The 24,032-nt window shown below is 41.5% G+C and overlaps 1 protein-coding gene across 12 annotated transcripts in view; it reads left to right on the top strand.

Moving 5' to 3' along the window:
* Nucleotides 1–24,032, top strand: part of KDM4B (lysine demethylase 4B) — a 91,422-nt gene that overhangs the window by 46,622 nt on the left and 20,768 nt on the right. For 3 of the 12 annotated variants that reach the window (XM_050715627.1, XM_050715629.1, XM_035567724.2), the window contains exons 9-12: nt 11,289–11,485; nt 16,085–16,254; nt 21,467–21,957; nt 23,208–23,325. In XM_050715627.1, the coding sequence (XP_050571584.1) occupies nt 11,289–11,485; nt 16,085–16,254; nt 21,467–21,957; nt 23,208–23,325 (976 nt within the window). Of the gene's footprint in view, nt 1–2,403; nt 3,053–11,288; nt 11,486–11,972; nt 12,006–16,084; nt 16,255–21,466; nt 21,973–23,207; nt 23,326–24,032 lie in introns of those variants that run through there. The other 9 variants (XM_035567723.2, XM_050715628.1, XM_050715626.1 and 6 more) reach the window with 5 other exon arrangements.

Raw genomic sequence — 24,032 nt, 5'->3', positions numbered from 1 at the left:
TTCAAAATTAGACAGTTCTAATGTTCTTCTGGACGTTATCCTAGGGATTAAATTTGAATTCTGCTTTTTTCAGAGCTATGAATAGAGTGAGACATGTCAGTGGCATAGAGTAAGAGACAGGAAGGTAATGGCTTACCTCCAAAAACCATAGATAGAACCATGCTAATTGCCTGCCAAACAGATGAAATGTTCTGCTAACCACCAGGGAACCTGCCTAGGCTGTAAAAATACATGACGACTGGAGCGAAGTTTAAAGATCAGCTTCTTAGACACCGTTTCTGCTCGAATTGTAGAACAAGCATCAGCATTGGCAAAAACGGCAATGGCTGCGGAGTTGTGTGGGAAACCGATAGTTGGTAGGTGTACTTGTATTTGTGTAGACCCGTAACCAGGATCAACAGATGCTTAAAAATGCGATTGGAAATTGGCTTGGTGGACCCTTGGGTGAAGAAATTAGCTGTCTGGCTCACAGCATTTTGAGAACCTAGTGGAGAGGTTGTGGAGTCTCTTTCAGAACAGTGCAGGAGAAGCTGCCATAAAGGAACTGGATGGGTGTTTGTCTGTCTGTAATGATCATGGGGATGTTCCTTCTGGGTTTCACGTGTTTAGATGCAAGTTGTAACCAACCCTGACAATAATCTCTTACCATTTACTGTCTTCATCTATCAGATGTCTCCTCTATGTTTAGTCTGCCCCAGGCTCAGGTGGGAAACCTGAAAAATGATGGCGTTTGGCACATTGGTTACCACAAGCGTTTAGCAGAAATCTCTGGTTTCTTTCCTTATGCTTGCCCTGGTTTTGTTTCAGCTTTTTATTTATAGCAGGTGTTTGCTTCTGAAGTCCAACTTGCTGATCTATGTGGTAAGTGCTTCTCTAGCCTCAGTGCTGGTATGTGGTGGACAAAATTCCTGTCACCGCTCATGATGTATTTAAATCCTCAGGACTGGTTGCTCCCCAGTTCTTAGAAAATGTCAGTCTCTTTCGATTCAGAGGAAGGATATAACACTCTCCTTTACCTCAGGTCTCTAATTACATGGTGGTGTACCACTGGGAAATAGATGTCTCGCCTGCAGCTGGACATTGTGCCCAGAAGTGTAAGAATTAACAGCTCTTTAACTGTTACCTCATTTACTGTCATTGTAAATGTCTCCCACCAGTCCTCAAGGAGCCTTCTGTTGCAGCCGACTTCTTTCCAGTCAAGGTGACTGACTTTAAGACCAACCATAGTTCCTGTTTCACTTAATCTGTGCAGAAGGCAGCAGTTGAATATTACATCTCTCAGCTACTCTTCTACAGGTGGGAGAGAGACCTTCAGTTAACCTTGGGGCTCCCGTAGGTCATCCTGGGGTGCAGTCATCACTAGGTCTTTCCAAATACTTAATGGTAATTCATTTCAGCATTCTTTGCTATGTTAAATGTGGAGATCAAACTCTAGCAGGAGATGCCCTTTTTAAGATGCGGCCTTATCTGGCTGACATCAGCATCGGGCTGCTATAATGTGTGAAGTAAGAAGAGATTCAGGAAGGAGTTAAAGGGTTTTTCAAGGAGTTACAGATAGTGGCGCAATGTCAGGAGTCAGCTGTGATCTGAACACTCTGCTTTAGGCCTTCATATTACCGATTAAATAATACAGTTGAATAGGGATGGTTTTACTTTTGTATGCCGTAGTTAATGTTTACCTGCACAGGCAGAGCCTGGAAATTACAGAGAAATACTTTCCTTTGTACTCGGTAGTTGGTGCTCTTCAGTCATTTGTCTACCATTAATTTTTTTGTTGAAAAAGGCCTGATGAATGAAAGGCAGTGAATGATCATTTTCATTCCCTACCATTAGGTTTGGGTTTGTTCAGTGTGTTTTGTGTTTGTGGCTTTTTTTTTTTAATATGAGCCTGCAGCTGCTTTCTGCATTGTTTTTTTTGGTTCAGTTTGTTTCTGAAAACTCATGGATGCAACCATCAATAGGCTGAGGGTGGTCTTAGCAGTGTGTTTGACTAAACAACCCTTTCAACATCAACTGGTTTAGTTAAGTGTCCTCCTTGAAGTCGATGCGGCCTATAAGTCTCCTCTGGTTTGAAAAGACACTTTCAGAGTATACAATTTTATAAGAAATTCAAGTGTGTCTCACAGGTCGGCTTTTCTATTTTTTTCAAACTGGACTGGAAATAAGTGGGTGGGAGGGGAACAATTTTTTGCTCTTCCCTTTATATTACTAGCAGACACTCCTAGATGATAGCATCTGCGTTACCATCGGTTGACATTTTCATACCTTCATTTTATCTCTTATTTACTCCAGAGATAGTGCTGGAATTATCTCTCTCTCAGTATAAAATGGGGTCAAGTTGCCCTCCTTTCCAAATCCTACACTTTGTGTCCTGAAATAAGTAGCCTTCATCTCCACCTGCAGAGCATTCCAGGAGAGACCTCTGCTCCAGCACAGCTCAGTCCTCTGCTGCTTACTCCTTTCTCTGGCGAGAAGAAGACGAGTAAGACTCTTCTGTTTGGATTTTACTGATACATAAAGGCATCCCCAAGAGAGGTGCCTTTTGGAGCTTACACTGTGGTCTTTTGCACAGCTTGTTGTTTCCGAACTGTTGCTTCCATTGTGGAGTTTTATTTTTATTTTTTGGTGTGCGTTTTTAAAATAATAATGGAATAACAGATCTCAAATTTACTTTTGGAGTATTTATGATTTAAAGTTGTCTGGCATATAATTTTCATTGCAAAATTGAAGCTTGCTTCTCCTCACTATTCATATGCTAGTAGGTTTTCTCTTGAAAGATGTCCTTTATTTCCCAAGAAATAAAATTCCTGAGAATTATGCAGAAACTGCTTGGTAGTGCTGTAAAATTGGTCTCTGAAATAGGGGAAATAAAACTTGTATTTTTGCATTACTTTGTATGTATGCCTTAACTGATTCTAATTGGACCTTTTAAGCGTATAATACCAAAAAAAAAAAAGATAAAAAAAATATTCTAGTGTGGAATAGCATTTTCATAGTTCCTTTTTGTAAGACAGATTCAAAAAATGCTTTTGTATAAAATCTTTCCCCTTTTTGGTAGTTGTTTTGTTCTGTTATTTGTAAACATTCCTAATGCTTTACTCTCCACAAAACACTGATTCTTTGCAATAAAAAGGAATTTTTACAGTGCTTTTAATGTTAAGGTGGGAAGGAGACAGTTATTTTTCTGAAGTTTTCTCGGAGCTTCATTTTATCAGCTCTCTTCTGAGACCTCCTTCTGAAGTACTGACTGGGAGGTTGGTTGGCAGCATTTTTCTAAGGAAGGAAGGACAAATACTGGTTTGTAATCACAAAACCTGGACGTTTGGGGGATTTTAGCCACTGGGATGGGTGGTGCCAGGCGGGTTTCTGGCCTAACCTGGAAGAAGGGGCACGTGAGCAACTGCAGCGCCCAGTCCAGGTCACTGGGAGCTGCTCAGGACCTGACTCCCCCCAAATGGGACATTTTATACCTCTGGGCAGGCAGTGGGGGCAGAAATGACTTCAGGCAGCTTGCCTGCTTTGCTCACCCCTTGTCCTCGCCTTTAGGGCGTTGAACTGCTAGGGATCTGTTTTACAAGATTGCTCAGTCTGATTTACTCTTAGCTTAATTACTGTAAGGTGTAAAGCTGTTCTTGGCTTCCTGAATGCAGCTTGGAAATGACTTTGCCAGCTCGGGGTGACTCTCTGGGAGCTGCCCTCAGCCCGTCGGGTCCTGATGTGGCTGGGCTGCCAGTCTCCCCCCCTTTCCCTGCCTCACTAACCCCGTGATTTATAGTGCGGAGGTGGCTGTGTGCTTTGTGGCTGCAAGTAAATAGCTATGTGAAGAATGTGCTCCCTGCAGCTTATTTGCTCAGCTTCCCTGTCACATGGAGTCCCTGGTAAAGGCTACCAGCCCCAATCATTCATGTGTCAGAGCTGGGGCTTTGGGGTCATCAGGCTTTGGGGATAGTAGGACTGTGAGGCCATCACAATCCCTTTTGAAAGCAGCCATAGCACTGTGCTTTCCTGGGCAGTTGGTGTTGCTCCACTCAATTGCTTCACGGGTGACACATGGGGGCTTAGATACAAAGGAAGAAGAGCAGTCTTACCCACCTACGAATGAATAAATAATAGTGCATTCTGCTCAAGAGTTGCAGAAATGATGATGTTAAAACTCTGAAAGGCAGTGTAAAAGTGTAAAGTAGCTGTGAATTCACATCACACTTTCTCATCAGGTACCTTGTCTTTTTGTTGTCCTCCACAGTAATTCCTTCAGCATACTTAAGGGCAACATTTGTTAACCTTCTGTCTCTTCGCTCTGTGCAGGAAGAACATTTTTAAAAATAAAGCCCACTTTTTATTATAGCGTGCTTAGAGTAGATTGCTTATGAGCAACGTCTTTTAATTTTTTAAACTCCACCTGGCTTAATTATTTGTCTTTCCTGACAGCCATGCTCCTGATTTTCTTCCAGCTTGGTTCCCTACTGGCAGGTTCAGTCAGCAGGTTCTGTTGCAGGGTCTTTGAGAACGCTTCCTAATCTCGGTTGTCAGGATTCAGATCTCACCTCTGCTCTGTAACTCACCAAACTCTCCAACTGCTTCGAGAATACATGCAGGTGAATCTAGATTATTACTGGAGAGAGAAGTGCTTCTTTTGGTATGTGGTTTTCAGAGGGGCCTCGATTGCTGTTTCTTTTAGGATTGATAGACAGCCTCCTGCCTCCTTTATTTATACATCAGCCCTCCCCTGATTCTAACTTATATCATTTGGAGATGCAACAAACAAATCTCAGTTTCTTGTCCGTTTGAAAAATGTCACTGAGGAATACTTGTTGTTACCCAGGAAAATAATTCCAGTGTGCTAGAGGCAGATCTTGGGTTGTCACTTTAGATACCAACACTTGATATTCCACCAAACAAAATGATTCATGTTTCTACAAACTGCCTGTAGATTTTCCTAGTCATATGTGGTATACAAAATGGTGGATTTTACTGCTTCATCTGTTATATCACAGGCCTGCAAACCATCACAGCTTTTGGCTTTCTTTTTAAACAAAATGAATAAGAAGCGGTTGATCCAACAGGAGGATAAAAGGCTAACTGCACTGACTTAGCAGGAATTGTCTAGTACATCTGTCACTTCAGAGCTGTAGAACTTCGCTAAGCCATGTCAGTGCATGGTAGCTGCTTCCTTAATGCACGATCACAGTGCTGACCCGCTGACGTGACATGCTTTCTGCCAGCAAAAGTGCTCGGTTGTAGACTTCTTTCACCAACCACAAGGCTGACGATGCGGAAGAAATAATAGCTTGAGATAACGTCAGAATGGTGTTCACTGTAGGCTTTTATCCAGTGGTTATGATTTAGTCTTATTTTGTTTATTCCTTGTACTGGAACGAGTCTGTCCAAACACAGAGGAGCTGGTATTTCACCGAGTCCCTTTTTGGTAGTGTTGGTGAGAGCAGTGAATTTCTTTCTTGGTCCTTTCAGCCTTATCAGAGACACAGTGCTGGACCCTCACCTGCTGGGGTTGTGTCCATCTCTCAGGAACAATGGTGGAATATTTTAGAAAGCTTCAGGAGTAGTTGGCAACTGTACAGGTGTAGTCTACGGAATAGTAGAAGAGCTTTAAAAAAAAAAAGTGATTCTGGCAGTAGTTGTGAAATAGCATGGTGGGGGGAAAGGCTGACACATCTCCATGTAACATATCAGCAGAAACCTGCGAGTTGGATGGGGTGTTATTATATTTGCCTAACATAAAGCATGTCACATAGCACTCTATACTGAATTTTGAATGTTGCAGAGGAGTGGGTAAAACTGCCTCCCCAGCTACCATCACTTGCTATTTACCCAGCTCTTCTGCCCACAGAAATCTGCACGGAACATTATGGCAGCAAGTTAAGGAAGCAAGTGAGGAGAAAGCATGCCCTGCGGCCAGGGACCAGGGGGAGTCCTTGGAAGTCTTTGCCTAATTGTTTTGTTTATGAAACTCTGTGGAGGATTTCCAGTGGGTTTCCTAATGAACTGGTTTGTTGTTGAGACTTACAGCAATGCTTGTAATTAGAGTAGAAACAGGGGGTCAAGACTCATCTCCCTTCCCACAAGCTTTCAACTACCAACCATTAAGCACACGAACGAAGCATTTTAGGTTTTTCTCCTTCTGTTCAAAGTTTAACTCCTCAGTGACGCGCAGAATACCCAACACTCATCTTTTAGGCACCTACCTGCAATTTGTGTGCTTTTGTCACTTTTGAAAACTTGGTTGTCTCTGGGAGCATTGCTCGCTAAGGGGCTGAGTGGAAATGTAACTTTGGGCTGAAGGGAAGGGAAATAAACTGGAGCCCAGACTAGTTTTTGCTGTCGTAGTGGGTGAGTATTAACTAGATCTCAAGGAACACATCTGTAATCGGATAAGCAGTTGGATAGCTGTTTAGAAGTATTGTACTGAGAGTATTTTGTGTTTCCACCAAAAGCTGAAGCTTTATATCTTGTCCTGGCACTTCATAAAGAAACGTTTAGGAGTGTTCTCTGTGTGAGCAGTGTGTATTCCTATAACGTACAGCAAGAATTTTCTGACCTTTTGGACATAGCCATCTTTTCTTTCCCAGTAACTTGCTTTTAGGCTTCATCGTTACAAAGAAGCAGACAAAAAAAAACCTTAAGCAAAGATTTAGGTTTTCCATTTAATGACGGCATAATAGCTGAAAGAACTTAACTGAGCGCATTGTATTTTTTTTTCTGTTCAAACTTCCATTAAGGCAAAGTGGGAGGCTAGCTGAGTCTTAAACAACTGTGCTTGCAACAGGCCCTGACTTCATCTAAATGTGAGGTTTTTTTCTATGAGAACCAGATGTGCCAATTTACATAGATCATTTTTGTGACTATTCCTACGTAAGGAGAAGGGTCGTTTTACGTTAACTCTTTCTATGTTACAGAACAGATGGGGTTCAGTTTAGTGGTAATACCTGGGAAGTGAGGGAAGGAATCCCTACAACAATGAGGTTGAATGAGGCTACATTTTTTCATAGATCATTTCGTCTTTTCATTTGACTGTAATTTTATATATGCTTGTTAGTTTAAAAATAAAATAGCAAATAAGATAACAGTTACACATTCAGTATTAACACATTTCCAACTATCACTGAATTATTATTGATGATTATTGATGAGACGGTTCTTGGTGCGGTCAGGTATTTCACCACAGTCTCCAAGTCTAACAGATAATAAAGTAGGAAATAGGGGAAGTTTGTTGTTTTTCTGTGTTGGAAAAGTGTTTCACCTTTGCATTTCCTTATTTTTCTAGGTTTTTTGTTTGCAAATTGGCTTTGTGTATTTTTATCCCATATGGGTAGCAAAGTCATTAGCTTATGAAAAAGGAGAGCTGGGGCTAGCAAAAGTCTTCAGAAGATGGAACAAATAGGTTCCTGCAGACTTGGTGAATATGGAAGTTCCTATCGTCTTGCTGCTGTTTTGGGTCTCAAATACCCTGTAACTGAAGGCAAAGAACTACCCCTAACACTGTTTTGTTTTATTTTCTATCCCCTGCCACTTTCCTCAGAACTTGCAGTTGGTCCTCGGAGATGAATCTTCCTTGATGACAAATACTCTGTTGTTTGATCTGTCACTCCTCCAGCCGTGCTGTTCCCGAGCAGGTCGGTGTGGCAGTCTGGCTACCAGGTGGGGAGAGGCAGAGAAGAGGCACCAAGATGGTTGATTAGATCGCAGAGTTCCTTATATTTCTCACCTGCCAGTTTGATATGACAAGCATATCCCTCATGTTGCCTTTTAGTCATGGTCCGTGCTTTGGGTGACCATATCACTTCTAAATCTTTCACAGGTCTACAACTGGTATGTGCTATGCTGCCAAAAGAAAGGAAGGAAATCTGTAGTAGGAATTTCTAGAATACCTGAATGGGGACTTTGTGGTTCCGTTTTCCCTCACATAAAGAAAACGAGGTTTCTTATCTCTCCTTAGTGGTTGTGTAAGCGTAGTCACGTTCATTTTATATTGTTGCTTCTACACATTTTAATAATACTGGAGTAATAAAGTGTTAGAATTTGAGGGGGGAAAATGGAAAATGAAAGACATGTTCTGCAGAGATTGAGGTAGGGAGAGACAGAGGGGGGTGGTGTAGGCATAATACGTCTTAGAAAACTTGTGTGTTTATGGCCAAATCACATACTTAGAATATTTGGAATAAATATGACTCTGTATATGGAAACGGGCAGTACATGGAGATGGCTGTCATTGACAGGGAAACACAGGCTTGCTCTTTTTGCCCTGTTCTAATACAGCAGAGCAGGTAATTCGTTGCAAAGGAATCTTCTCGCCCCTCTTTCCCTGCAGTCTCCTTCTCTGATCTCCCCCTTCTGCTCCCTCTCCCACCCCTAATACATACGTGCACGTTCCCCTTTGCAGTTGTATTGTGTCTGCTGTGTTAGAAGGATCTTGCTGCTGTGTCTGAGGGAAGTGTATGGAAAAATACCCTGTCCATTCTGGGAACACGAATGTGACAGAACTGCAGCAGCTGAGGAAATATAACTGCATGATCTGGGAGAAGCCCCAGAGGAAAAAGGCTTTGTAAATTATTCATGCTTGCTACTGTGAAAGCAATAAAATTAAATTAAAATTGAAATATAAACATACATCATGTTAGATTTGTGTATGAAGAAAGGAACTTGGCTGCTGCAGGCTGCTGGTGTTGCGGCGTGTTGGAGATTGCAGCCCACGGTGTCATTTCTCTGAATAGCAGCGTGAGGAGCAGCATCCAGCTAGCTCAGTATGTGGCGTCACGATAATCTGTGTATATTTCACGTTGTTGTGAGACTTTCAGGCTGCCGGTGGTTCTGTGGTGTTGGAGACTGCACTTGAGACCTTTAGACCTGTCCGACTCAGGATTTGCTCCGCTTGATTTGAAGGGATTGACATCTGCGTGCTTGTAGCATCTTGGTGCCGGGTCAGGATGAGGAAGTGGGCTGTTCCTCTTTTAAGCCATTTTTCATATTTGTAAAGGCAGAGGAGGTCAATCTCCATAGCTCTCTGGTGATGTATGCTGTGGGGTGCTCTTCTGCATTCCTCTTTGTAGCAGTACACAGGCGCTTTTAACATTTCTTAAGGAAAAGTGATTGAGAATGTGCTCAACACAAATCCCTTAAGCTTGCATTTGTGGAGGTGCTGGTGAGAAGCTTCTGCCTGGGCAGGAATTTGAAACATGGGCACCAGCTGTGGGCCTGCCATTCTTTGGCCAAATTGCATTTCCAGCCTTTCTTTCCTGCGCTGTTTTTCATTAAATGAATCGAGTTTTCCTGAAAGTGCCTGGCCATAAATACTTCTTCCCACTCAACATGCTCAGTGATTGCTGCTTTCCAAGTCGTAGCAGGACTGCAGGTAGCCCAAAAGGAGAAACAGGGGCTGGGGGGAAGTGGGATGGCCAAGAACTGCACAGAAAGAGTCTTTCTTTTCTCTCTCGATGGCTTCTCGAGAAGCCATAAGGCTTTTAATGGTAGTGAAAAATGAAAGAAGAAAGGAGACAAGTTTAATTTCATGCATTTCTCTGAGGAAAAAGGATAGTATGGTTTTGAAAAGGTACAGAGGGATGGTGAAACAGCTTTAAAAAAAGTCCTGCGAAGTGGCTGAATTACCTCATCTTCAACTTGAAGTTGAAAGGCAATTTAGTGCAGGTGCCTGCCAAGCAATGCTTTGAACCTTAGAGCAGAACTAAGAAGGGGTCCTGCTTTTCACACCTACCAGCAAAGCTGCAGTTGCAGCCCCCAGATGCAAGTGGATTTTGCTGTATTGCTGTGTCCTTCTCAATCCTGTGCCGCCTTTGAGTTAGAAGCTCATAAAGAACAGATGCTCCTTCAGCCTGGTGTCTGCATCCTGGGTGAGAATCTCCTTGGAAGAAAGACAGTCCATTAATTCTGAGCTTCATCAGAGCAAACAGAATCCAAGTAAAAAAACCTGTAACTAGTCTTTGTGTAGATGAAAACAATGGCAAGAGTGTCATTCCAGAGGTTAATTTTAATGAACGTATGCTACTTGAAATGAAAGATGCATGTTTTCTTTGGCTTAGGCATATTTGGGTTAAACGCAGAATGTTGTTGGTTTGGCCTTTTTTATTTCTCTACATATGCTTTGATTAGTCTCCTGAAGTGCACAGGTGAAAGTAATTTCTTGCGGCGGGGGCTTTGTGTGTTAATTGCTGGAGGTTAAGGAATATTTTGATATTTTTTGCTGCTTTAGGTCTTCTATCAGGGCTCTGGGGAGTAAAGTTGTGATAATTTCTTAGTTATAAATCACCGATGTTTCTCTTCTGATTTTTAAAAGCCTGCTCAACGTACAGGTAGGTTTTGTTAGTTGCGGTGTTATCAGCTCAGAAAATGGAGAGCAGCCGGGGCTCCTATTGCGGGGTGGCTGGCTGCTCGCTTTCTGTGATGCACATCTGTATTTTTGTTCTACTCCATTTTTGTGTGGGTTGAGCTTCCTGAATAATGCTATTGCCAAACCGGTGTCTTGGCTATTACCTGCATCCAGTGGCATCGGTACATTCCTGCTTTTTCTTTTGATTCTTCTCCCACTCCACTATTTTTACCATCTTTTGCTAAGTAACCAGTTAATTTTTGGAAGCTGGACACAGCTGAACAGATCTTGTCCGTCTGTTCAAACCATCTTGCATTGCCAGCAGCAAAATGTTCTTAATTTTTGGTTTTGCAATTTGCTGTCTTGTGAAGGATTTATACGCTACATCTTTGACGTGCAATTATGAAGTTTAACTGCCTTGGTCATTAGGTTAAGCTTTTGTTCCTTTAAGGCTTTTTCAGTTACAAAGTGGTGTTGCTAATCTATTTTCAGCCTGAGAAACTCCAGAAGAGACTGGCTAAGAGGGGAGATGGAGGTTTGAGCTCAAACTCAGACCTCTGGTCTGTATTGACCGAAGTTATTACTGTCTAATGACTGTAAGACAGTAGATGAGTAATATATACACTGTATAGCATTTATAAGAAAGTTCTAACTTGGTTGGTGGGCTTAGAGAAGAAAACATTGGGGAACAGAGCCTTCAACTACCTTGGAGCGTATGGCAGCTTGTGCTGTCCCTGTTATTGCCCAGGGCAGGTGGAGGCGATGCTTTTCATCAAGTTGAAATACCCACGGATGCGTCAGTGCACTTCCTTGCGTAACCCACTGTTGGCCTTACAGACAAAGCCTGCAGAGGGCCAGTTTGCCTCTGGAGGAAGGCAAGCTCAGCTGATGAGAAGAGAGAAAGTTCCTCTGATCTGACATGGTGTTGGTGTCTGGAAATCTCTTGCAGTGTACTTGCCGCAAAGACATGGTGAAGATTTCCATGGATGTCTTTGTGAGGGTTCTGCAACCAGAACGTTACGATTTATGGAAACAAGGAAAAGATATTGCTGTCCTGGACCATATGAAACCCACGGCTCTGACTAGCCCAGAACTAGATGCCTGGAATGAGACGAAGGCAGAATTGAAGGCCAAATTGCTTCGCAGGTAAAACAAACAAAAAAATGACCACGCAGATAACAGAAACGGACAAAAAAAATTGTCTAAGCATTGTGTTTGATTTTAATTGCTAAGCTTTTAAACTCGGTAGTTCTCAGTTTGGGATAGTTCAAACTCTCTCACTCTCTCATTTGCTCTTCTAATTTTTCATGGGTAATATGCTCCCTCATTGTTCTGTTTCTTCTAAACACTATAGAAGCACAAGTTTTTTGAAAGTAGGACACTGTCTGCCCCCTCACATCCCATCTTTTATCCTAGAAGACAAAAAATCTATAGTAAACATTTATAGCTTCGCTTATCAGAAGGCAGGAGGAAAAAATTGTCAATTGCAAAAGGGATTTTATGCATGCCTTTTTGTGCTTCCTTTGATCTCTGTATTAATTTTCTGCAAGTTCATCATGTTTTTTGTGTTACAGCATGCTTGAATTGAAAATTTGGCATGCTAACCTTTTACTGTTGGAATCTTGCTTTATAGGATAGGAGATGAGGAAGAGGACAGCAAACAGCGGTATGTGACTTCCCTCATCAACTTCAATGACTTTGTTCTTTCTCCTGTCAAGTTTCTTAAAACAGTAACTCCTAAAGTGTTTTCCTGGTTCAATTAGTTTTTTCATGCCTCCTTCCTTGAAAGGGCACAGAAAATCTTTGGACATCAAGGTTTCTCAGACTTCATCTTGTATTTGTGCAGTTTTCTGAGATCTCCTCTTGTGTCCTGTTAGAGAACCTCAGCTGCCTGTTCTGGTTTTCCATTCTTGAGTGCTCAGCTAATGACCTGAACAAACCCAGGCCAGAGATGTGATATTTGTCCGATGGTTAACGGGATGTGGGCAAAGCTAACTGGTCACCAAAGCAGATAGTCAATAAAAGGCTGCTGCTGCCTTGGCAGGTGGGATTGGACTAGTGAGTTTCAGAAATGGGCTGCCACTGGAAGAACTTACCTTCCTTGGCATTCTTGCATGAAGAGTGAAACTCTATGTAGCAAGAAATCGAATGATCGTAAGGCTTTAATGTACTCAGATAGATGTAAAGTGTCTGCTCTTCCATATGCTCCCTTACACTTTTTTTTTCCCTTTTTTTAAACATCATTCTCATTCCTAGCCTGCCTGTTACCCAAAATGCTTCCTCTGTAGCGCACACAGCTTATTTTTTTCTGATCTCATCTACCATTCATTGCATTTCAGATGCGAGTGTTGTCAATTTCTGGAAATTGTACTGCTTCATCTAAAAGTAAGGTTCCGCTTGTAATTTCTGTTCAAACATCACTTCCTTGAAATCCAGAAATAAAATTTTAATTAGTCTTTAGGTTTCTGAGGCCATCTCTGGTAGGATCTATGAGTGACTTTGAGTTTTAAAATTACAGATCTAGTAATTCGATGATGTTGGATGCATTCAGGTATATCAAAGAAAAGGATATACGATAAGAGTGTCTCTCCTTCCCTGGCATTGGTCTTTGTTGTCCTCCAGGAGTTTTCGGTCACCTAGTTTTGCTTTGTAGTGGTAGTCCTGTGCCTTACCTTTTCTACATGAAATGATTAGGCCCTTAGTTTAAAATGCTGAACAGGGAAAGGTGTGTTGTCTACTAAAGGCAGGCTCTTAAAGATATAAGTGGGCCGTTTTGACAGATGACAGACCTCTGCAATGTTGCTTCGCTCCAGAGGTTATTTTCCTAAAACGTTTTCGGTTCTTCGTTCTGTAGTGAGCTTCAGGAAAAACAGGGTGGTCTGAGAGTCAGCAGGTGTGATTTCTGCTCTTGGGGCGATGACTGTCTGAACTCCAATGGGTCCCTGCATCCTATTCTTCCATGTCTGGAAATTGGGAGCCTCTTTATGGGAATACTTTCTATGGATATTCAGGGTAACTTGGGTATATTTAACGTTTGCACATGTAACACCAAGGATATTTCCCCTGTTTGAACCTATTGCTTAACAGAGGAGCCTCTCTTTTAACCCGAGCTATTGTAAAACATCCAGCTACTTTTTTTCTTATCTGTTCATTGTTTCCTACATTTTTTCAGTATTATACTGGAGCAGGTTTCAAGCAGTTCAGTACTGCTTATCAGTAGTCTCTCTTATGCTTATGTCTTAGAAAGACACAATTTTACTTGAAGACTGATTTTTCTCAGCAGGATGGACTTTACTGGAAGAATGGGATTCACCTCTGCACAGACCTCTTCGCAGTTGTATCTACTTAATTTTAAGTCACTTTGTGGTCTGTACTTCAAAGAGTACAAAGCCGCTGTTTTGCCATCTCTCTTGGAGACTGTAGCTTTTAAACTCTGCAAAGAGATATGTTATTTCTTCTCTAAGGTCATTCATACTTAGTTACCTTGAAAAAAAATACTTTGTTTACTTTATGGCTTCAGCAAGAGACTGTTTTAGTCTAGTCCACAAAAAGCCCATTTCTGGTCTGCGAATTATGTCAGGTACAGAACATCTGCACTTCTGGAAACGTACAGCCTTCAGCTCTCGTAGTTCTGGAAGCCCAGTTTCTTTAAACGGACGTGTTCTTTCTTCCTCTGTTAGTTTTTCCACAACTTCAGAGTCAAAAGAGCGCTGTAAAAAGATCTTTTTTTATCTCCCGTGAGTATAAAGTTGTGTGACTTAATTTTTGCCTGGCACTTCTACACAATGGCAGTAAAACATACACTTTTCTTAAAATAGCTTGATTCTACTCCACTGCTTTCCGTACCAACTATGGAAAGTTTCAGCTGTAACAGAAAAGTCTTACAGGTTTGTCTTCTCCCACCTGGATTTCCCCCCACACGAAGAAGGCAGTGTGTACGTCGAATATTGGTGAAAAGTTGATCCTTCTGGGTTCAGCTGTGTGTTCCTGCTAATGAGTGTCTTGCAGGTGCGAAGTTAACATCTATACTTGGAGTGCTACCATATGGTTGGAGTCTAGCAATTATAAATTCCTGTGCATATGGATCAACTTTCCTTTCTATTAATCATTCGTCTCAGGTTAATTTTTCTCCCTTCTTTTGTTGGTTGCCTGATTAAGGGCTCTTAACTTTGTAGTACTCCAAATCTAATTAGCAACTGAGTTTCTGGGGATGTGAAGCTGAATTTCAGCTTTTCTAGAGTTTGGGGCTGATGGAAGGGAATGCAGTATCAGCGGGGTTTGGTTTCTTACATGATGGTAGATGCAAGGGCCTGGAACAGGGAGGCCATATGGAAGATCCTGTTTTCAAAAAAATAAAAAATCTCTACATGCTAAAAAAATAGTGTAAAAAATGCAGGTTTCTGAATTAGTCTCTTCTGAAAAACAGAGCTCGGTAGGCTTGCACCCCACACTGAAGGGAGCTATTTGGCAGATCCTTTAAGGAGAAGTCTGGACTGGGTCTGGCTGGGATGGAGTTAACTTTCTTCCTAGAAGCCTGAACAGGGCCATGTTTTGGACATGTGGCTAAAACAATGCTGATAGCACCACTGTTTTGGCTTCTGCTGGGCAGTGCCTGTGCAGCGTCAAGGCTTTTCCCACTCTGCCCCTGGCCGGTGAGCAGGCTGGGAGAGGCAGAGGCCAGGACAGCTGGCCCAAACTGGCCAAAGGGGTAATATTCCATGGCATGCAGTTTTATGCTCAGCAGTAAAAACTGGGGTGGAGGAAGAAGAAGAGTGGGTGGGTATAGTTGCCAGTGACTGTCTGGGCATTGGCCTGGAAGTAGGAGGTGGTAAGTGATTTCCTTTGCCTTTTTTTTCCCCCTCTCTCTCAATTTCCTCTTTCCTTCACCTAATAAATTGTCTGTGTCTGGACCTAAAAGTTTTCTCACTTTTGTTCTTCATATTTTCTCCTCCTGCCCTGCAGGGGAGTGAGTGAGTGGCAGCGTGGGTGCTTGGCTTCTGGTATGGGTCCCAACCAAAAGGCATTATCCTGGCATCTGACTTTGCGTTTGCTTTCACATTGTGGCTGCTGTATCTTTTCGTCGTAGTGACGTTGATTCTGAAGAGAGGACACCATTACTATTAGCTTGTTAGTATTAGTCTGAGCACATTAACGTGCACTTTTTTATTTAGTTAGGCTTCTTCGTAGGCCTTGGACCCTGTGAATTATCCTACTGAAATCATAGACTGCCTATTGCTTATGCTATAAGCATTCATTATTTGGTGTTTTGAGAAAGTGGCAGTGCTGGGGTAGTGTTTGAGAGGTGGAAGATGATGCTTGCAGACTTCCAGCAGTTTTCCAAAAGGAAGCATGTAGAGAATGAAAAGAAATGATGGAATGGAAAGAGAGGATGAAAGAAAGATTTATAACACCTTTTCATCTGTTTTTTGAAATACAAGCAAAATAGATTTAAAATACAATTAAAACGATTTTAACTGTATCTCATGAGCTTATATTAGGGTGGCAAAAGCTCTTTAAGAAACCAGAACAATTAATGGCTGCTGTGAATGGATCTTAAATGTTGTTTTATGCAAGGTTCATCTGTTTCCTTTCAGATATCCGTTTTGTCCTGCAGCTATTGTTAGCTACCTTGTGTTTTCTCTCCAAAGAAGATCCTTTTGTTTTGTATGCAGCTTTTTAAGTTGGTGATTGTTTTATATATTGAAGGCTGTTCTTTTATGTCAAATCACACTTCTGTACTTCTAGGTCTCACAGAAAAAGAAGTCAGCCCAGAAGACACAAAACAGAGGATCAGAAGTCTCTTGGGGATGTCATGGCTATTGAAACTGCCTTGGAAGATGTGAAAGTAAAAGAGGAACTGAAAAGGGGGCCAGATCTAGAGGAAGAAGAGAGAAGCAAAGCGATTGAGGGAGAAGGTGAGAGCCCTGCTCACTGATGGCACATCACCTCAGCAAAGAGCTGGGGCAAGCTATCTCTCTAAAACACATTTGTAAATAACTTGTCTGCTCTTGTTTATTTCTGTTGAAATACCAGTGAAGGTTTTCCCAGAATTAAATCTATGCTCAGTGAAATACACCATCATTTACAACAGCGATTGATTTTTCCTTCTGTTTAAGGATTCAGTCCAAATAGGTTTCTTGGCAGAGCTTGAAAGTTCTGCCAAAACTATTAGAGGTTTGTAAAAATATATTTTAGGGGATGAATATTTTTAAATATTTCATAAAGAAACAAATAAATATGTTTTGCGTCCTACTCTGAAAAGAAAAGATTAGTGCACTCCTTTGTGCAATTAATCTTTTCTCCTTTCTCTCCTTTCCTCCCCATTTCTTAACAGACTGTGAATAAAGTTAGCCTTAGGTTGTGTGGGATCCACAGCTGCTGCCTGATACAAGTTGCAGGTTTGGTTTTCTTCAAGTCGAGCTGTAGGAGGGAAAGTTTTCGGCTTTCTTTGCACGGCTGAAGCTAATAGCTGTCCATGAGAACTCCCAGTCCTTTTTGATTTCTTGTGCATAAAAGCACAGGTTTCAAACTGTTGAGAAGGCAAATAGGAATAGAAGCTGATATGACAACTGCTTTCCACAAATCCATGGCTCAATTTATGTGCAACCTTGCATAAGGTTGCAGTTAACCTTTCCCTGCTCTTTGGCACATCTATAGAGTGCACGTAATATTTTATTAATATTATCATCCTCCTGTAGCAAACAGTGTCTGTAAAATTCTTTGAAGCTGTTGGTTGGAATACTCCATGACTTAAAGCAAAATAGGACTGAAGGCCTATTGCAAAAACTGAGGATATCTTGCTTTGTGTGTAACATGTTCCTCATGTGTATGTTTAGTCCAAAAGCCTGACGTGAGCCATCTTGCTGGAGGCTCTTTTTGTGATATTTTTTTTCTTGGCTGTGTACGAAGGGTTGCAGTTCTTGCTGGGAGTAAGCTTTTTTTTTTTTTTTTTCATAACGCACAAGGATAAGTGGTTGATATTTCTCATTTGGAAGCATTCTCAAGCATTTCATAAACACTAGTGAATTCATTTTCATGCATTATGTATCCATTATTTGTTTTGCATATGGAGATAACTGATGCTGTAAACTACTTCTTGACCCTTGATGATGATTTTAAAGGAAATTTGTGGAAGCTCTGGCTAGAGAATTGGTCTTTTGGTTCCGTGGTCTCTTAGCTAGGCAGTGTACTTTTGTTTTTCATGGGAGATAAGGAGCTAGAAAATCATTGTCATGCAGAGCAGGAGTAGTGCAGTGTGAATTGTTAATTTCTGTTGCCCTAGCTTGAGAGTGGCAGCAGGGTGTTAAATTGTATGCCTTTAGCTCTTACACAAGTTTAATAGTTAATACTTGTAATAAATAGCCTGAAAATGCTGATATCCCTTGAGAGACAAGATAAGTGACAAGGACAGATCTGAGATCCTTAGAATAGCAGAGAAACAATAAAAACTTGGTTCTAGCCGAGTAGGTTCTAAATCATACGCTTAGGCTACATGTTAAGAGCTCTTTAACTGTTAGCACAGGAGGGACAAACTCATTTTCAGGACTGTTGCAGAAGGTGTCACTGTAACTAGACTGTTGACACTGCGATTTCTGAGAGGTCTAGTGCTGGGTGTGGCTATTAGATACAAATATATAGCGAATATGCAAATTTCTTTCTCTACTTTCTCGCTTTGTACTGTCTCTGTTACCTCTCACAAGTGTCTCACCGTTTCACACTGAAAAGAGCATCTTTTTGAATGGCCCTGCTATGGCAATTTAGCTTTTTCCTCTCCTTAACTTCCTTTTTTTCTTTTGCTCTGACTTTAATTTGATTTTATTTCCTACTTATACCCGAAATAATGAACTCGAGTAGGAAGAAGAATGAGATTTCAAAGTAATCGTTGGTAGTTTCAAAGTAGGTCTTAACGCTTCATGTTGGTTATTTGGACTAGCTGAATATTAATAAATGGAGGTTTTCAGGGTTTCTCACCCAGATACCTTAAAGTGTTTTCTTTCTGTCTTTATGACTCAGCGTTATATTCATAATTTATTACGCTGCTATTAATGAATTTAGAATTCTTAGCAGGTTGTCAGGGGACTTGAAATTAAAAAAGAGAGCCTTTGAGCTCTGCTCATCCCTGGGTGTGCTAAGCAGCATAAATACATCCTGTGAGTCAGCAGGTGTTATCTGCTGTGCTGTGTGTAGTGAGAGTCCCGCAGAGCTGGGCTACAAACCCATACATCTCACAGGAGAATTTTTTTTTTTATTAATGTGAGAAGCAGCAACGAGATGCCAAGCTGCAAAATCGTTGTGTGTAGTTTTCTAGCATATTTCATTAAATGGCATCCTCACACATACTCTGAGGGTTGCGATTGTAAACTAGGTACGTAATGACATGAAGTAATGCTGTGATCAAGGTGCCAGTAAACCAGAAATGAAAACTTTTCTGCTGTTATCTGCACATAATAGCAAGCCATTGCATACATAGCTGATCTTTTAGATGATCATTTGCTTTGTGAGGATTTTACCTGGGGCAAGATCCCAAGGTTGGGTTCTCCAAGGTGGCATAAGCTTCCAACGTGAAGTCATTGAGAGGTGAGGCTGTTTAGTGTGATGGAAGGATTATCACCAAACAGTGTCATAACATGGGACTCTCTCCTGTTTCTGGACTTTTCTAGAATCACATAGAGAAAAAAGAACCTTCTTACAAATTGCTAGGAGTTGCTTTGTCCATCTACATACATACTTACAGAATGTGCTCAATGAATTTCTGGTAACAACTGAACAGACACAATTCCTAGAAGCATGTACAAGGCGTTTTCCTACCACTTTCTTTCACTGCTTTCTGCTCTTGTATCAGTCGTGTTAGCACCAGTGATGTATCAGATGTAAGTGCTAGGTGTGCAGGAACTGCTTCAGGGTAATAGTCTGTTTCTAGAAGTAAGGAATGTTGTTGAAAGGGAACATGAACTCAGTGTTTAGGAGGAACTTCGGAACAGTGGAATAGTCTTTGGGATTACTTCATCTGCAGCAGTCTCCCACGTGGATTGAAGAAAAGCCCTTGAGTGCAACTACGCACAAACACAGACAACATCTTGAAGGATGGAGTGCTGCATTAGAGGGAGGTACTGGAAAAATTCCCCTGCTTTCTCCCATGTTCAGCTTCATCTTACCTCTGTGCTTGTGCATCTGCTAGATTAATGTGTCTTTTTTACAGTTGCTTTTTGAGCTGTTGACAGTACAAATAATTTAACTAAAGTTATGGCTTAGTTATTCATGCTGTAGTCCATCTCTAATTGCCTTTGCCGGATGCTAGGGGATATTGTTCTAACAGATGAAGTCCATTCTCTTGATAGCAGCTTTTGATAATCTCATTGCTCGACGGTATGGTGTAAGCTCTGGTGTAAGTGGTTTCATTTCCCCATCAACACCCCTTCCCCTCAGAGGTATTGGATACCTGTGACTTCGGTGAACTCAGTGTAGTATTTCAAACTACCTTCAGACAAGCGAGTTTTACCATCATCGTGCTTCTGTTTTCCACGTTTACAAGCTCTGCTACCTGTGCCTTTCTCCTTCTGTGGAAGACCAGCTGATAGGGATTCCTCTGCTAGCCCACTGCATTGATTTGTCTGTAAAGATCCTTTCACTTTCTAGAAGTATTCACGATAAGCCAGATCAGGCCTTTGAATTTTACTTCACTTTCTCTTGTCTTCTGATTTTTATAGATTCACTTGCAAACTAGTTTGTTCATCTTAATGGAGGAACTTTTAAACAAAGTTCTGCATGGCAGCTGCTGTCCAATTACCCATGTAGAAGTCAATAAAGCTGGTGAATGGCATTTGTTTTGTTGTTGGGTAGAGAGTTTGCTGATCGTATAGGGAGTAAATATGATCTGGTTTTGTGCAACTGGGGAAAAATCCAATTTGACTTTCATTCAATATGTTTGTTTCTCTAAGGAAATTCAATATTCCTTTCTCTGTGATGGAACAAACCAGTTTATCTGAGAGACTGCCTACACGAATACAAGAATACTATTTGGGATGGACTTGTTGCCTTTTTTTTTTTAATAAATAATGTAAATAAAGTCATCAGACCAGACTTGTGGGAAATGTCCAGCTTCAGGTATCCACTAGAAGGTTTCAGCAGGGATTTTGGCACTTCGTCTTACTGTGGGATTATTCACCTTCTATTTTCAAACCCTTCCTCCTGCAAATGCTGCGTTACTGTGTGATGGCTTACCTGATTTTCTGTTTACTAGGCTTGGCTGGCAGTCTTTGGAGGAGTCTGAATAGGGTGGGATCGGTAAAGCTTCGTTTTTAGGGTGAATAGGTTTTCTCTGTCTTTTGTTGTCATCAGCCCTCATCCTATTAGTGGGGAAATGGCCTTTTGCAGTGAAGTCATCTTGTCGTAGCGTCTGCAGGTAAAAAACAATCTCTTATGAAACGAATCAAGCACAGGCATCTGTCTGTGGAGCATCTATTATTTACTTTCCTTTCAGTGAACTGATAACTTTATTCATGAAGTGGGGGAAGAGTTGGGCAAAGGGAACATACATCATTTTAAATGGATTACGGCAAGCTCTGAGTGCGTCTCCACTCCTGACCTAGAGACACTCACACAAGGGCTAGTAGGAATTTTAATTACCGCTGTAAAATTAGACTGTGTGGATCCTTGAAAAGAGTTGTATTGCAGAGATAGGTGGGGAAGACTTTGCTGGGTCATTTCTGCCCCTGTGGTAAAATGGTTGAGACATCTGCGTGTTCCAAAAGTGGTTTTGTTGTCACAGCTATGTAAGAGCCTCGTAGCAGCATGCAGATAACATGAGGGACGGTAAGCAGGTAGAAACAAGGACAAATGGAGCAAGTATTAGGAACGGATATCTCAGTCACCAGGACTGGCACGGCGTATGTAATGGATGTAGCTCAATGTTGTATTTGATTCATGCTTTAAAGGCATTGTTTTTAAAGGCCTTACAGTAGAAATCTTCAGTAATAGTGATTCAGGTGTTTTTGTTCAATTCTTCTCGAATGAACACCGACACAGGTTGCCCAGAGAGGTTGTGGAGTCTTTTGGTGAAAGGGGGAAAAATCAAATACCCGACAATCTTGACATGTGAAGCTGAATGTTGCCCATTTCTTGAAACAGGTGATGGCAAAGTAAAGGCCCGTCCTCCGAAAGTAAAAGGTGAGAGGAAGAAGAAGCACCTTTTCCATCAACACCAGCACCATCTGCAAGCACCGCAGCCTCAGCAGCAGCAGCCACCCCTGCCACCGGCACCGCAGCAGCAGCTGGCAGAGGAAGAGGCACCAGCAGCACGGCCACCAGTACCCACAGCAGTACCCACATCGTCCACAGCAGAAAAGAGCTTGCCCCCGGCTCCCCTGAACATTATCCATCCCTCGGAGACGCCGGTAGAGGAAGATGACTTTAAGCCTCGGCCTATCATTCCCATGCTTTATGTGGTTCCACGGACCAAAAAGGTGGTGTTTGACAAGGAGCGCATGTCCTGCCAGCAGGCGTTTGAGCAGTTTGCGACACAAAAAAGTCCAGGTTGGCGGGAACAGACGGTCCCTTTGGAAATCCCTGTGAAGGAGGAGGAGAATGCGGAAGCAGGAAATACAGAGATTGCTACAGAGGTTAGTGATTTACAGGTATGCATGGCCGAGGAGGCGACTGTAACATTTGCTGGTTTTGAGCAACACGCTGAGTACAGGAGTCCTAAATTATGCCCGAGCCTCTAGTGCAATAGTGCCATGTTGGTGGGCCATAGATTGCTTTGACAGGAAGAGATTATTTTCTCATGCTTCAGTCTGTAGTGAGTCGTTGCATTGATGCTAGCTGATTAATAATACTCGTTATTGTTTGCAAAAGATAAAATAGGGAATCCCTTTTCCTGCTACTAATAAATACAGAAATTACTGGAACGATCAACCTAAAACGCAAGGCAGGGAAGACCCTGCAAGTAAATGGCTTCTGCAGAACAGCTACTCCAAGAAAATGATGAAAACTAAGTAGTCACCAGGGGAACTTGGATTGCACCAGCATTTCGATAATTCTTCTGCCTTGTTTCTGACTTCTACAGCTGATAGCATGTGCTTTATGCTTCCAGGTATTGACCTGCTGTAGTGTTGCCTTCGGATCTTTTCTGTAATGAGAACCTAGAGTTGGAAAAGTTGGCAGACATAACTTTTTCATGGACAATACAGTTCATGACATATAATCTATTGCAGGCATCTTTTTTCCCTTGGTGAGTGCTTTCTTGAGGACCGTTTTCAAAAGAGGAAGGAGGAAAATGTTCAGAAATTATTTATCTAGTACTAGATATCTAGAAATTAGATACATAGTACTATGTAGATATTAGATATCTAGTACTAAGTAGCTTACCTGTAATGTGTTCAGTACCTTTCACCAAAAAGGACTATGAGCCACTGTGATTGGTATATATGCAGTATTTACAGTGTTGGATGGTGCACAAAGCAGTAGGTACAGCAGACTATAAATACGTTTGTCATAAAATGCACTGTAATGCTCTGGTAAAATGATTCTGGTCCTATATGCCCTGTACATAATTTTCATACTAGATTTTCTAGCTGTTTGTGTGGTAGACCCAGACTTCTCAATGGAACTGGCAAATTTGAAGCTGCTCTGGCTTTAAGAAAACATTGCAGTTTACCCGTACCTGACATCTTAGGAGGCAGAATTGGCTTTATTTACTACAGTAATTGGCTTGGTAGGCTTTATTGATTCAGCCAAAAGGCAATGAAAAGTTGGCTGTGTAAATTCAGCAATTCTTTATGACAAGTATTCTACTTCTGTTGTCCTGTAGTCTCCTTTGCTTGCCAATACATTTTGGGGTTCCTATCTAGCTCGTTCTGGTTTGTTACAGACCGCTGCTTTTTCAAAAATGAAGATGGAGATAAAGAAAAGTCGTCGTCATCCACTGGGCAAACCACCCACCCGCTCCCCATTGTCAGTTGTTAAACAGGAGACCTCGAGTGACGAGGGTGAGTACTGCACTAGCATGAAGACTGCTTGTGTGTCCTGTCTAACGTGGAAAAATTGCTGAAGCCGATTAACAAAATTGGATGGCTTGAGAGTTTTTGTGTTATACTTGGAAAATGCACTTTATACTTAGAAAATGGTAGAAAATGCAGCATGTTCCTGTTTTGATAACCTGGCTAGAAGCAAAATACATCTGTAGGAGGTGTCCCTTCTCACCTCCCACCCTTTTTTCTATCAAGAAAAATATTTTGCTGGTTGCAGAATGACACAGCATTTTGAGCAAAGGGAAATAAGAGTTCATAGTAAGTAACAAAGTTAAAGCTTCTTCTTAGCTAATTCATTAATATGAGATCACTTCAGAGGGAGGTGGATATAAGATCTGCTGTTACATGTATAGGGATGGTAAATTCTAACTTTTTTTGGTTGTTTTTTTTTGATTCATGTCAATGTTGGGGTCCAACTTTTCATAACAGATCCAGAAGTGAGAATTAGGAAGTCTCTCAGTGCTTGACTGTACACTGATTTTTCTTTTCTCACATTCCAGTCACTGTAAATTCCGTAGTATCTGGGCAAAAAGGGGGGAAAAAACAAAAAGGGCTCTTACTTCTCACTTGTGTTGTAGTGTGGTATAATTTACCACTTCTGGGTCTTGCCTACATTATAAAATATGCAGAATATAGAAACTCCATAGTAAGATTTTTCACATTGG

Source organism: Cygnus atratus, chromosome 26 (genome assembly GCF_013377495.2).
Source record: "Cygnus atratus isolate AKBS03 ecotype Queensland, Australia chromosome 26, CAtr_DNAZoo_HiC_assembly, whole genome shotgun sequence".
Taxonomy (NCBI): domain Eukaryota; kingdom Metazoa; phylum Chordata; class Aves; order Anseriformes; family Anatidae; genus Cygnus; species Cygnus atratus.
Note: the sequence above shows the minus strand (reverse complement) of the source record. Positions and strands in the feature narration are given on the sequence as shown.